Source organism: Sapajus apella, unplaced genomic scaffold, assembly GCF_009761245.1.
Source record: "Sapajus apella isolate SASKATOON/1434 unplaced genomic scaffold, GSC_monkey_1.0 scaffold16, whole genome shotgun sequence".
NCBI classification, from domain to species: domain Eukaryota; kingdom Metazoa; phylum Chordata; class Mammalia; order Primates; family Cebidae; genus Sapajus; species Sapajus apella.
This window is the reverse complement of record NW_022436956.1, coordinates 28,976,499-28,991,549: the sequence shown is the minus strand read 5'-3', so window position 1 is coordinate 28,991,549 and position 15,051 is coordinate 28,976,499. Positions and strand designations below refer to the sequence as shown.

The 15,051-nt window shown below is 34.0% G+C and overlaps 1 protein-coding gene across 9 annotated transcripts in view; it reads left to right on the top strand.

The window, feature by feature from the left end:
* The window catches only part of GRIA4 (glutamate ionotropic receptor AMPA type subunit 4), a 382,079-nt gene extending 367,509 nt beyond the window's left edge, over positions 1–14,570 (top strand). For 2 of the 9 annotated variants that reach the window (XR_004270968.1, XM_032285715.1), the window contains exons 15-17: positions 4,336–4,450; positions 6,710–6,844; positions 12,038–13,170. Coding sequence is in view for 7 of the 9 variants with exons in the window: in XM_032285715.1 (XP_032141606.1) it covers positions 4,336–4,450; positions 6,710–6,844; positions 12,038–12,202 (415 nt within the window). In the remaining 2 variants the exon portion in view is untranslated. Of the gene's footprint in view, positions 1–4,335; positions 4,451–6,709; positions 6,958–12,037 lie in introns of those variants that run through there. The other 7 variants (XM_032285714.1, XM_032285718.1, XR_004270967.1 and 4 more) reach the window with 7 other exon arrangements.
* The last annotated feature ends 481 nt before the right edge of the window (positions 14,571–15,051 follow it).

Here is a 15,051-nt window from a genome sequence, read left to right as displayed (position 1 = left end):
GCCTGACCTAACTTAAATCAAAGTAAATTAACTGGAGGTAGTTGTTGGTTTTTCATTTTCATTTTGTACCTTCTTTGGGTGACTGATTTTCTTTGTAAACTTAACTTGCCCCTCCCATTTGGCCTGATCTTCATCAAAAAAGGTAAAATAAGGAGAAAAAGTCCTGCCATGAGAAATGCAACCGGTTCTAAAGCCTTTGTAAAACTAGCGCAGAAAAGATCAATGCTGCCAATTCAGTGCAGAAGGAGAAACAGAGAGAGAACTCGGCACACACATGCTGAAATACTGGCTTAGCTGGCCTTCAATACAGAATCTTGGTAGGAGAAAACTAAACTGTCTTAACAGTGACTCATCCAACAAAGGAGGGAAATATGGAAACCTGTACCACACATGGAAAGGTTTCTATGAGAGAGCTGATGCACTTGTCATTCACAAGAACATAACCTCTCCAGCCCTCCATTCAGCAGCAAATTATTAAGCTTCTGTTTCAACAGGACCATGTGCCAGTACCTGTGTAGAAAAGGAAAATTACCACTGTCCTTTCCCTCAAGGAACTCATGATTTAATGTAACCAGCAACTGGATTATTTGGAGTGGCTGAGGCAGTTTCCCTGCCACACTCCAGGCCATGCTGTAATTAGCATTCCCACTCACCTGACAGCCATTCCCAGCACTATGAAGCTCTGACCATAGCAGTCCTCAGCCGAGAGGCTTCTTGAAAAGTAAAAATTTAAGAAAAGATATGAAGAACAGCATCCTGCATCTTACACAAAATAAAGCAGAAATGCATGATTTACAAGGTACAAATTCCTTCATTTGAAAACTTGATCCTTGGATAGTGTCCATATAAGTTAATCGTATTGTGATACGGTACTTTTTTATGGTCCTAAGAAATTCATACTCACTTTTGGGAATAAAATAACAAAAATTACTACTTGGCAATGAATGAGCCAATTTAAAAATATTGATTGCAATGTCTAAAATGTATTCTTCACTTTGATTAACCTAGTATGGCTTAGTCTTAGCACAAACCTTACAAAGAATTTGTATGCCAATTTTTATGCCAGTTATTCAATCCCGATTCTAGTTAGAAATTTTGGCAACAGCTGCAACCATCGGTCACCCATTATTACAGCTACAAAATTATTTTTTCTGTTAGCTGTATACTTTATTCTCTTTCTACATGTGTAAAATATGCACACTTATAGATGTGGATATTCATATAAAAATTATTTTGTAAGTGTAATCATACCAAATAATATTTCCTCTAGATGTTATATTTGGTCACACATTTTCTGATGTTTAATTTGGCACTTTGAAGAATACAGCCCATGACTTTAATAGATGCTATACTTAAAAATAACCCGGTTTCCTCTATCACTGCCATGACAACCAATGCAATAATGAAGGAATTTGTACAGAAAATAAGCATTCATCAGCAGGAAAAAATGGAAAGTAAAAAAAGTTGTGGTAAACAAAAAACACTAAAGGAATCTAGCCCTTGGAGAAGGACTTCCCAATAATGAATTCCTTGTTCTGATATTCCACCAGTTGAACATTAATCATTGTTAATACTAAATATCTTATATTCAAAATGTTAATCTAATCTTACTCTCTAAAACCAAGCTACTGGTGTGAAATAGCAGAAAGGATAAAGAGGCCAGAGGAAAGAGAAGGACATAGGAGAAAAGACTACCTTAAGAGGGGAGAAAGAAGCCTAAGGCAGTCTTCATCTAATTCACAATTTTGCCTTCAGTTGTCCCTTCTTGAAGAAACTTGTTCGAGACCAGCCTGGCCAAGATGGTGAAACCCCGTCTCTACTAAAGATAAAAAATTAGCCAAGTGTGATGACAGGCACCTGTAATTCCAGCTACTTGGGAGGCTGAGGCAGGCAGGAGAATCACTTGAACCCGGGATGCAGAGATTGCAGTGAGCTGAGATTGTGACACTGCACTCCAGCCTGGGTGACAGAATGAGACTCTGTCTAAAAAAAAAAAAAAGAAAAAGAAGCTTGAAGGAAGCTCTCTAACTATCCTCCAGTTGTCAGCACTAAGCCCTCCTCTTTCCAGCCACCCCATTCAAGAACTGCAATATAGGCTTGTATAGTTTAGCTGCACACGTTACAAAGGTTTTGAGGAGCTTGCCTGGGGACCTAAAAACAGAGTAGCAGTTCAAGAAAAAACTGCTCTGAATTAAAAAAAAATCTTGCTCTGTCATTTTTAAAATCGAGCCTCTGTGTAGAGTACCTACACTGAGTCAGATACTCTGGAAAATACTGTTTACAAAGATAAATGAGCTGTGGCTTCTGCTCTCAAAGGATTTGCAGTGCACTAGTAAACCCACAGGTGTGGTTATTTGTAGCAATCACTTCACAAATGGAGGTGAGTGGTCAGGAGCAGACAGTAGTGGTTGGTATAGATAGAAAAACCTAGATTGACTGGGTTTAAAATAACCAAGCACCCCAATTAACCATAATCCTCACTCAGCCCACCTCAAATTCAGCTTTTAGTAGAAATTTTGCTCATGCCAAATTTTAATCCAAAAAAAAAATATTATGTCAGATTATATTATTTAATCAAAAAACATATAATAGTCTAGGATCATGGCAAATGCATATTACTTCTTCAGTGGAACAATGAACCTAAGCCACAGCAATATCTCATAACATTGAAACAAAATTTAAATTATATCCAGAAACCATATAAACAAAAATAAAAATTTATATTTTAGAATTTCATATAAAATTTATATTTTAGAATATTTTTTCAAAACTAACTGTACAAAAAAGAATTTTAGTTTAACCAGAAAGCCCAATTAATTAGAAATATCATTTTGTGAGTCTTCTGTTATTAATATTTTTCATTGCAAAAGCGATGAAGTCATACTGTCAGGAATCCTGATTAGGCTGCTGCCTCGCTGTGTGACTTGATGAATTAAGCTGCCCATGCTTTGGTTTCCTCATGTGTAAAATGTGAATAATATTAGTGAACATGTAAAAAGCTTTTAATAGTGACTGATACATAGTAAATGCTCAGTAAATGTTAGCAGTCATGATCACCATAATTCTTAATGCATTTCCTAGTTGTGTAGATAGGTTTATGGAATGAATGTTCAATAAATGCATGTCGTGTAATTCCAGATGCACCCAGCATTTCTTAGAAGAACTGAGGCACATTAAGGGATACAGGCAGGTAAAATGTCTACAGGAATATGACAAGTCTGTCTCAGAACTAAATGAAAAACCAATCAGACACCAAAACAGTAATAACAAAAGGTCCTAGGAGTTTCTGCTTCCCCTTCATCATCTTAGCCTTCATATTATAATATGGGAGTGAAAAATGAAAGAATTATTAAATTCCTTGGAATACTGACACCAGGTAATAACTAAACTCTTCCTCCCTGAAACTCCTAATACAATATTTAGTGTTGAAGGAATCAAAGATGGTAGAGGAGACAAATAGAGACTCATAAAAAGACTCCTCTTAAAATAAGAGGAGGTTGTCTCTTCAGAAAAATCTTGGTTACCTCTAACCTGTCTTTGTTTGTTGGTAAAAATTTGTGGAATATATTATAGTCACTTCATTTTGTACTTAAAGTACATTAATATAGTTTAAGACTCAACATAAATGAAAAATAAATAGATGATAGATTCAAGATAGATGAAAATTGCCTCTGGTTATATTATTTATGTTAAAGACTGCAATTAAGAAGAAAAATATTATCATGGGCTTATATCTTAAAATAATGATTTACATATTTGTCTCATGATGACGTTCCTCTGCATAAGATGATCTTTTATAACACTGAAATCACCCGCTTTTTTCAGTTAGGTGGTGAAAAGTGGTCAAGAAATCAATTTGATAATAGATACTGCAGACATGTTTTTATAGCGTAAAATCGAATACCATGAGCTGAATCATAATGCATGCAATGAATGAAATCAGTCCTATCTAGTTTCTATTTCAGCCTGTCAACCTGCAGCCACTTCCTTAATTTTGAAAGAGAACAAAAAGAAGCTTCTAGATTGTGAATGACTGCCACATTTATGTGGAAAATTTCAAATGTTCCAGAAACCCAACCAAAGCCAATAGTTTTGAATTCACAGTAATTGCATACATTTTATTTAAAAATCCTCTCTAGCAGTATGTGCCTGTTACCTAAAGCGATGGAGCAGGCCCCAGTTTTATGTCTGATTCTAAACCTGGGCCTACAGTACAAGACATAGCACCTACTGTGGCCTCTGCTCTGTCACTTTGCCATGCGATTCTAATGTAGTTTTACTTGAATAACATAAAATAACATATATAATGTTATTTATGTTATTTTCCACGTGAAGAACTCCTGTAAACCTTGCCGTTTTGAAACTCAGTGAGGCAGGCGTCTTAGACAAGCTGAAAAACAAATGGTGGTACGATAAAGGTGAATGTGGACCCAAGGACTCTGGAAGCAAGGTCAGTCGCTGCAGTTCGGGGCCTCCTCTTGTGTTCACAAAGCAGTAAATGGGAGCAATTGTCAAAAGTATATGGAAACCATAACAACTGAACATGTCTCTAACATTCAGCCACTGCCTAAATTAAAAGCTAATGTAATAAATTTCAAACATAGGTATGGCCTTTTCAGGAAACTGCAAACTGCTCCCCAATATTAAGACTTTTAAATAAACTTAAAACTGCAAAAATTTATAAAATAATAAAATTCCTCTTATGTTATTCTCAAATTTATGTACCACTAATAAAAGTAATGTTTTTTGGTGTAGTTTTCTTGTTTGTATTGGAGGCAAAGACTTCAAGAAATCATGTTATTTCAAGAACTGATGTGTTCTCAAAACAGGAAATCAGTGGTATACCAGAAAAAGAAAAATTTAAATATTAATTAAATGCTTATTCAGAAGTTCAGTCTTTGGTCACCATAGTGCCAAGCGTTCCACTTTAGTTTGAAGAAGCCCTATATTTCTGTGCTGGTAAACAGAGTAAACCTTTCAATTCGATTCCCCCAATTGAAATTGTTTTAATTAATCAGTGTTTATGAATAGTATTCTCAAGTTCTAAGATCTCTTAATAATAAATTCTTTTTAAAACATTGCAGGAAAAAAAATTTAAAATGCAGGAACCTCTGTGCCTAATTCTGTTGAGCACAAATAAAAGTAGTGTAAATAAATTATGTTTTATTTTTGTAAAAAAAATTACAAGTTTATCCATGAATCTAAATACCTACACAAGTTGATACAATATAGTAACAGTGCCTAAAAGCCAGAGTTGAAGATTCTTGGAATCCTCTTTTATTTCTTTCTGCATCTTCTCTAAGAAAGAAAACAAATTATTGGATATTCTAAGATGTTAAACATGTGACTTGTTTAAATAGGAGAGCCTCAATTAATTTACAAAGGAGACAAACTAATGTTAATGAACCCCTTTCAGGCCTTATCACTATATTTTAATCATCTGTCTGCCTTTTAACCAGAGTGGAATGAGACAAGCTTGGCCAGATAATGAAACCATTACCTCAAATCCTGATGTAAAGTCAGACAAGCGCAAAGACTTAATGAGTAATTATTTTAAAAGTGAAGTTACCCTAAAATGTTTGGTCCAGTCAGTTGATGTCGTGACTAAGATGACAGTATATATAATGCATCTTTTGAATTAAATACTCTTCTATAAAACTCTTTAAGGATCTGAATCACATTTTGCACAAAAGGTACTGCTGAGAAGATAATAGCTACAGGGCGTCCTTCAGGTAGTTTACTAAAATACTTGCAATAATACTATGTAATAAACATATTTACAATTTATTAAACAATTTTAAATTCTTGTTATAATTTTAATATCTTCCAATCGTAAGAGTAGGATTTAGAGATTATTCTGAATTTATTATGAGATTATATGTATACTGAAGCTCTAAAGAACAGTATCTCTAAAATATTAATGGTTAAGCATTTTTTAAGTGAGAATGGAATTGTATTTTTAATCAATAAAATATTATAAATTTGTCCATACATAAATAACTTATTTCTCAACTGACCATAATAATTTATGTATTTTTAAAGTTATAAAATTGCTTGTTATGCATATATATTTATAAACAGTACATAATATGCAAAAGTAACATTTTCCATGATATTTCCCTTGTAGATATAACTAAAAGAACATATAATGTGTACCTTAACACATTATTTGCAAATGTTTGGTAAATTAATGATGAACAAAACGTGAAACTATCAGCTCAATGACTCTTTATTTGCTCAACTAGGAAATGTGGAGTTGGATTTATTCAAGAGAAATCTCAGACATTAAAAGTATATTCTAATAGGATCAAAGCCAAAAGAAGTCCCCTTTTTCACATAATTGGATTTTAAACCTGTCATTTTCAAATTTAACAATAATATGTCCACTTCTGCAACCCTATGTAAATATATAAATGCTTATATATGGCTGTACAATGGTTTTCATTCCATATTTAGTAATGATAAAATGTTACTGATTTCATTGAATGTAATTAGATACAAATTGTTGATAATTATTATAATTTTAATTCTCCCAAGAGCTATAAGCCTTATGTTTAAATCCATAATCCTGTATCAGTGACTTACACTTGTCAATAATTTAAGGTTAAATTAAGCATTTACTTTCATTGGCTTTTTGGATTTCATGTGTTCTTTTATCTTTTGGATTTGACATTTCCACAGTTAACTGAAGTGTCTTTATCCCCTCTAGGACAAGACGAGTGCCTTGAGCCTGAGCAACGTAGCAGGAGTCTTCTACATTCTGGTTGGCGGCTTGGGCTTGGCAATGCTGGTGGCTTTGATAGAGTTCTGTTACAAGTCCAGGGCAGAAGCGAAGAGAATGAAGGTGGCAAAGAGTGCACAGACTTTTAACCCAACTTCCTCGCAGAATACCCAGAATTTAGCAACCTATAGAGAAGGTTACAACGTATATGGAACCGAAAGTATTAAAATTTAGGGGTAGGACTTAGGGCCAACTACAGTGAGTGGGGAATGCATCCTGTGAACGCAGTGTTGTGACCTGTCTGTCCAGTGGTGATATTGCTTGCTTCTAATAGAGCTTTATATTTTTGAAAACTTCAGTGCAAATTGGTTTGGTTTTCTTTGGCTGCAGATGTACTGTTTGAAACTTTATGTCGCCAATAGATATCTGCATTGCAAGGGTCAGAAAGACAAAAACAAATCAGAATTACTCTGTGAAATGATTTAAACAGTATATTTTACCTGAAATTTGGGGAAAATTGGAAATTAGATCTGGGCTTCCTTGCACATAGACTTTTGTTACAGTTCAGTTTTAGGGTAGGTGCTAACAAAATAAGCACGAAATTCGTTCCAAGTAATCAAAACCCAGACAGTTGCCTATTTTTGACAAGGTCTCATTGCTTTCTGAGGACCAATACATGTAAAAACTTCAAAGCACGGAGTATGTACTCAATGAATTTTGGCTCCTCTTCTAATTTGTTTTATATTAGCCATCATCCTACATTTTTAAAACATGAAATCCCACTTTTTATTCATCTGATGGTAGTCCTTGAGCCAGACCTTTAAGGAAGAATGATAATCAGAATTTTGACTACAATTCACATTTATTAGATGAAACTCAACTTTTATACTGAAAGCATCACTAAGGTAAATAGACATTTTAGGCATAACAGCAGTTTCTCCATTAGAGATATCAGCAATATTTGTGTCCTGTAGGAGAGATTCAGAAAAAGATAAAAGTTGCAGTGAGCTATTATAAACTTTTTTTTTCATTTCAAGTGCTTTTAAGCAAGCCAGGTCAGCCCCACTTACTCACATCCTCTCATCATGGCACAATAAAAAATTATAAGCATTCAGTAAAATATAGGAGATGGAGATTTTTTTAAAAATCTAAACGTCTACTTCTTCTTTCCTCTAATAATAGGAAGTAGTTTTAAAATAGGATCTGAAAGGATTTGTTATTGCTCTTGCTAAAATCAGGACTCTAAAACCCATTTTCTAAAATTGTCTGTAACAGCTAACTGAATAGGCTGCTCAGTTTGATTACAATGATAAATGAGTCTTTGAACTTCCAAGAGATATTTTGGTACTTGATGTACCCTAGAGTTAAAAACCCGATATACTTTCAGTAAGATGTACATCTGAGTTTATACCAGGTAAACATACTTTTGTGATTTTGATTTGATATTTATTTATATGAAAGCTTTTGAAATACTGTATCTTAAAGCAAAGAGCCAATGCCATCTCTTTTAATCAAGATCTAATTGCTTTCATCCGTAATGTAGAAATCAGCGACTGAGAACTAAAGCACATAGTTAATTCCAAAATGGCTCTTTCCTAATTTTATGAAAATGAATTAAGAAATAAATCCTCAATTCACTAGGTCCAAACATTTTTAGTATGTCTTATAATAGCAAAACCTACAAAGTGGGGTAATATCAAGGTGTCTTAGGCATTAGATCATCTTAATGTTTACAGAATTGAGGAGAGACTTTTTTCAAATTGAGAAAAACAATAATTGATTAGTTTTCAGAGCAAATTATTTGGACTGAATTCTGAGATGAATTTTATAAGATGTCCGTACTAGATTTTGTTACCAGTTCATTAAAACTGACTTTTCTTTGGCATAACAAAGGCGCTGCAGCCATCATCAGCAAGGACAAGGGTGGGGAAGCAAACCAAAGAAAAAAAGAGTATTACAAATTTTTAGAAAGAAATACTCATGTATACTAGTTCATTTCAAAGTTAAGGAAAGTTATTAAAAAGATGTAAATTCTCATGTTTTCTATATATAATGTTGTATATATTCATAAAATGTGGGAATTTACATCTCTTACATATATTTATATATATTTAATATATATAATATATATATACAATTTAAATGTAAGATTGTATTTGGAGTCGCAACTTGGCATTGAAGTTCATCACATGAATTGCCTTTAGAGGTAGATTTGAACATTTAAGACAATAAATTTCAAATAAAAAGAAAGCATTCATCTGACATTTTAAAAGACAGTGGCATTTAGGATAAATGAAATAATCTGTGCCTGTCAAAACTTATAAGTAAGCAGTTTTTACTGTACTCTCAAAGGAAAACTTTCATAAACTCTATGACCATAATTATGCAAATGATTGGTAAATCAGAAATAATATTGTCTCAGAATCCCAAAAAACAAAACCTGACATCTTCAGTCCATGGTAGAGTCTGCTAAAAAGTGATCATTTCTCAAGGAAACATATATGATTAAGATAACAACCATTAGCCACGACAATCCAACCAAACCTAGACCATATGTAAAATTGATAGAAAATTTTCCAGTTTGAGGAGCCTCGAAAGGTTCATATCAAGATTAATAGAAATGGCATTTTATGGAAGATGCAGATGACATAAGTATAGGAAATAAAAATGCAAAAACAGACGTAAAGAAAAATAAGTCAAAGTTTTATTAAGTAATATATTTCCTTGCATTAATCTATAAAAGAGGAGAGCGTATTGAGATTATACGGAATTTTTCGACCTTTGGAAGTTTTCCTTTCCTCATAAATAAGATCAAGAAAAGAAAGAAAACAAAAACAGATTTTATGGCAAAAGCCTTCTGAAAACACTTTTTAAAAATTATCATGCTTTTATTAATCGTATTTTAGTATTTCTTCTTGAAGAAAAATTAAAGCTAAACTAGTGGATTTTTAAAAATAATTGTCTATTTTACTTAACATTAAATGTTGAAAGGAAATGTAAAGAAACATATTCAGATTTTGATCTTGGTTTTGTTTAAATTTAGTGATGAGTAGATATCTATGAGTTCTCTGGAATTACCTTTCCTAAATCTCTTGTTAAACAAGAGATGAGTGGTTTGGGGACTCTGAGTGGTTTGGGAACTTGAAAGATTTAAGATTGGCTAATACAATGGTTTGGATTAGACTCATGGATATTCATTTTCCTTGTTTTCCTAAGCATGTGGCTTTACCTAACTAATATAAACTTCCTAAATCTGCTCTCAAATTGTTTTCTTTAGAAGATTGTGGAAAATGCCAACGCCGTAACTAGAATGCTCCTTATAGTCAGGTACTCACTAAAGGGTTCTGACCCCCCAAATGTCCACCTAAAACACAAAACTGAAACAATTACACTAGAAAGTTATTTAGCATCTTGATACCAAGTCTTGGCTTATGTTTCTTAAAAACATTTTGTTGCTAGATTTTCTTGATATATATAGTACTGTTTTGCTAATGCTTCTTTTTATACACATACCCTAATATTGAGTAGAAAAATATTCTTCTTTAATAACACAACCTTCCCAAGAGTCTCACTTCAAGAAACAAGACTATTGCAGCCACGTACACTTTTTAGTTCCCTAGTGAGATTCTTCCATATGAGTGAGGTTCTTGATTAAGGGATCCTTTCAGATGCTTGAATTGAATTGCTTCATTTCTAACTTCCTCACTGGTGCAGTGAAATTCAATTCTATTCAATTTAAAATTGAACAGTGGGCAATGTATTCACTTACATATTTTTAAGGTACAATTTACATACGATAAAATTTACCCTTTTTAGTGTACAATTCTGCAGTTTGATAAATTATGAATAATTTTAGAATATTATCCTATCAGTTTCATTTACAAGGAAAAGAATCTTACCATATATGGTCATTCATCCACTCCACAAATATTTACTGAATGCCTATTTGTGCCAAATAAAGATCAGAAGAACTTTGATTTCAAGGAACTAATAGAAAATAATCAGATAGAAGTGTTGTTTTTCTCTAAAATCCTTGTTATATTTCCATGATTTCTAAATATAAAAGCTATTCATATTTCTGGAAAGACCATATCCTCAGTTCTGATTATGATGATAAGTATTTATTTTTGAGACTGTTTACTGAAACAGAACTATGAGTTTGACCTTGATTTTGTCATCTATATGTCATTACTAGCAATTTGACTTCAACTTTCTTAAGTTTTCAGAGTAACTGATCTGTAAACATTTTTACTCCACCAGTTTTTAAACTAGTTACTAATTTCATGACTTCATATATAATTATTCTAATATTTAAGCTCCAGGACAGAATAAACACAGGGATGGAATTTCCTAAAGATCTGGATAAACTTGAATTCACAACAGGGAATTAGATACATGATGAGTTGTGAGTTATGACCTAAATCATAACAAACTTAGGGAATAGCTCCTTTACCCTATTTTCCTCTTAAGTTAGAATGCTAGCTACTGGAAAGAATTTAGACAATGAATGAACAGTTGTGAGACTAACATAATAACACTGCCTGTTTCTCCTTTGTATAATGTTATCTGCTATCTAATGGGATAACAAACAGGAATTTACTGATGATTTCAGATCCCTGACTCTATAACCTCAATATGGAAGTTTCCCCAGTGATGATCATTCAATAGGCTTTGAAACGTATCCCTTTTCAGTGCACCCCTTTTAAATACAGTTCTTAAAATATGAGGCTTAGTGTCCACAATAGGCATAGAGTGAACTATATGTCACTAATTGTGCTGTACTGGGTCATGTCTATAACTGGTGTGAATGAATGAAAGTGTTTGTGGATAGGTCTGTGTTATAAAACAGGAAGATCTGTCAGAAATAGTCCATATGTATAGTTTGTTTAGGTACTTTATCAGTTCTGAGAGTCTAATCCTTGCACTGTAAAGACAGTTTATAACAAGGAAGTACTATTTAAAGAATGTTGTCAAACATAAAAAAGCTTTAAAGCTCATCCAGAAGTACTAAGATATACAGTGCAGCAAGTTAAAAGATGTTTCCTGCCCAGATTTCCTGAACAGTAGTTAAATATTATAATATTAGGATTAGTTTTTTCACAGGTAGAACAACAAAGTCTAGACAGATTCATTCTTCGGTGTAGTTAAGCTTTCCTTTCCCCGGATAAACAGTTTTCATATAACCAAAAGAATATGAAAAAAAAATGCAGATGTCTACTTATTGATATTTCAGTGTGTGTTGTGTAACATTTTGTTGAAGAAACAGAAATATGGTAACACTCGGCATTCTTTCTGCTTTCTTTCCATGCAACCCAGCTGACCTTTTCTGAAGCCATAAGAAACAAAGCCAGATTATCCATCACTGGGAGTGTGGGTGAGAATGGCCGCGTCTTGACGCCTGACTGCCCAAAGGCTGTACACACTGGAACTGCAATCAGACAAAGTTCAGGATTGGCTGTCATTGCATCGGACCTACCATAAAAACCAAAAAAATAATTGAGTGCCTTAATTTAACAGTGTTGGTGACTGATGGAAACGCAGCCCTGAGGGACACGCCATGCGCGGGTCTTTGCTAAACCAATTCTTCGGCTGAGAGCCGGAAGTCTGTCCTAACGCTCGGGCCGGACATCAGCAGCAGCAACGTGTGCATGAGCTCAGCTCGGAAACCCAAACTCAGATTTTATATCAGGAAAACTCACAATTTAGGTTTTTTTCGGGGAGTTGGGGTGGGGGGAGCTGGGACGGGTGTATTAACAGCAACAAATTTCATTTGAGAGGACTCAAAAACTAATCAGACTTGCGAGTTAGCGCATTAAACTGTGAAGTTCTTGCTCAGAAAGGCCTTTGTCTTCACCGAAAAGGATAAAATAGTTGTAGAAGTCCGTGAACATGCTAACCTGTGTCTCCAGAACACCCATATAGTCCCTGGAAGAAAATCCAGCTGAGAAAACAAATCACTAAACTGTGATAAGAAAATAATAAACAAACACGTAAATCCTGCAGAAGAAAAAATAAAGGAAGTATTTACACTTACTTTGGAGAAAAATACTGAAACATGCTTGCTTTTTAACTGACATAAATTCACTAGAGGACAACACAATTCTTTTTTCTAACCATCTTAGGGAACAATACGTTGCAATAATTGATATAAATGCCATCACTGTAATAAACGTTAGAGACTTTTTTAAAATAAAAGTTGTTGGTCATCTTCTTGTTTGCTGTAAACTTCACTCTGTCACATGAGTCGGTTCACAGATTGCATTTGTCTCACAACCAGGAAGAAAAGCAAAAGGAACAAAGTGTTTAGGTTCAATCATCAGTCTAGTGTAGACTCAAAAGAGACTATGGGTCACTCATGTTAACAGTATTATTTATAATCTTGTTCTGTGTACAAAATTGTGGTTTTTTTACCCACCAAAAAGAATAAAACAACAGATGTTCTTACAATATCTACAGAGCTTAAAAGTTTTTTTCTTATCATTATAAAAGTTATTTGAGAAATTATAAGACTATATGAGAGATCATAAAAGTGGTGGGCCATAGTGGAAAATGTAGCTAGCCCTCATTATTTTTTGCATACTAAGCTAACCTCTTCAGATCTCTGACTCATTAGCAGATTAAATTGTCAAAGATGGAGTCTTTGAGTTGGGGAATTAATCATTGTCCTAACAACAACATACCTTGTAATTGTATGTTGAAATTTTACTTGACTGTATTTTGCTGCATACAATTATATGTCTTGAGCTTCTTCCCTTATTCCTATTGTTCCATTTAAATCATTTGAAGGCACTAATAATAGTTTGGCGTAGAGAGAAAACGAAGAATTAGTCTCTGTTTTCAACTGGAAATTGTAAAGAAAATTATACTCATGTTTATTTATAAAAATCACTTTATGAATTAAACTAACACAGTTCAAAAAAAGGTTTGGTTCATTTGAAATGATAAATAAGTACTCTAATGCAGATAAAAATCATGTACTTAGAGTATTGGCAGAAAGCACAAGTTAGGATGATTTCAGAAGTCTGACCTTGAAGGATGAGTTGAGTTTTAATAGGAGGAGAAGGTGTTAGGAGCCATATGGGTAAGTAGTGGTCCAAAGCCATGCACATCAATGGCTCACTTAAGGAATGAATGCCGCTAGATGGGTTAGTGAGAACACAAGGTGTGATATCATGGAAGATAAAGTTGGAAAAGGAGAAGGCTTAATTTCCTTCCATTAACTCTCAAGATCCCATTCCCCATTCAATCTCTGTGCTGCAGTAAGAGCAGTCTTAAACAGTGTAAATCACACACACATACGCACACACACAATCTTAAACAGTGTAAATCACACACACATACACACACACACAGGTCCCTCAGGAAAAATTCCAAGCTCTTGAGAAGAGCAAATGAGCCCCTTCATGACCTGGCCCTTGCTTGTTTCTTTCAGAACGTCTCTCACTTCTCTCCAGCTACTCTCGTCAGGAAATGAACCTCCAAAGCAGCACATGGAGCACTGCATAGACTATTTACTCAGTACATAACTCCTTCCTGTCTCCTCTTTACCTGACTAACTTGTACTCATCCTTCAATACTCAAGTTGAATTTTACTTGCCATGAAAAGATTTCCATGGCTATTCACCACCCCCTGCCTGTGAGATTGAGTTAGGCACCCTTCTTAATGTTTACCCCCATCATGGCACTTATCATATTGCGTTGTAATTGCCTGTGTACTTGTCTGTATAACTACTAGACTGTAAGCTCCTTGAGGGCAGGGACTGTGTCTATCTTGTTCACAGTTGTATCCCCAGCACCCAGCACAGTGCCTGGCATATTGTAGGTGCTTAATAAATATTTGTTGAATGAATGAGTGAATTGAATTGAATTAATTTAATTAAGTGAAAACAGAAAAACAGCATCTTTTCCTATTAATCTCCAGAGTATATTTTAAGTACATATGGTCACCAAGTTAATGATCATTTGACTCATGATTATTCAAGTTTACAATAATGTAAAAAGGTGATATGCACTCCATACAGTGCACAATGTTACATGAGATATTCAGTACTTAGTAATAAAATATGCTTTGTGTTAGATGACTTTGAGGCTGATATAAGTGTTCTAAACACATATTATCTATGCTAGGCTAACCTACTATGTTCAACAAGTTAGATGTATTTAATGCATCTTCAACTTACACTATTTCAACTGAAGATGGGTTTATTGGGATATAACTCCTTTGTAAGTTGAGGAGCATATGTATACAGTGAGACAAAAGAGGGCTGCAGGTTGGCTGATTTCATAGTGTTGTCTATGTCACTGGAAAGCATGGCTTAAAAAAAAGATGA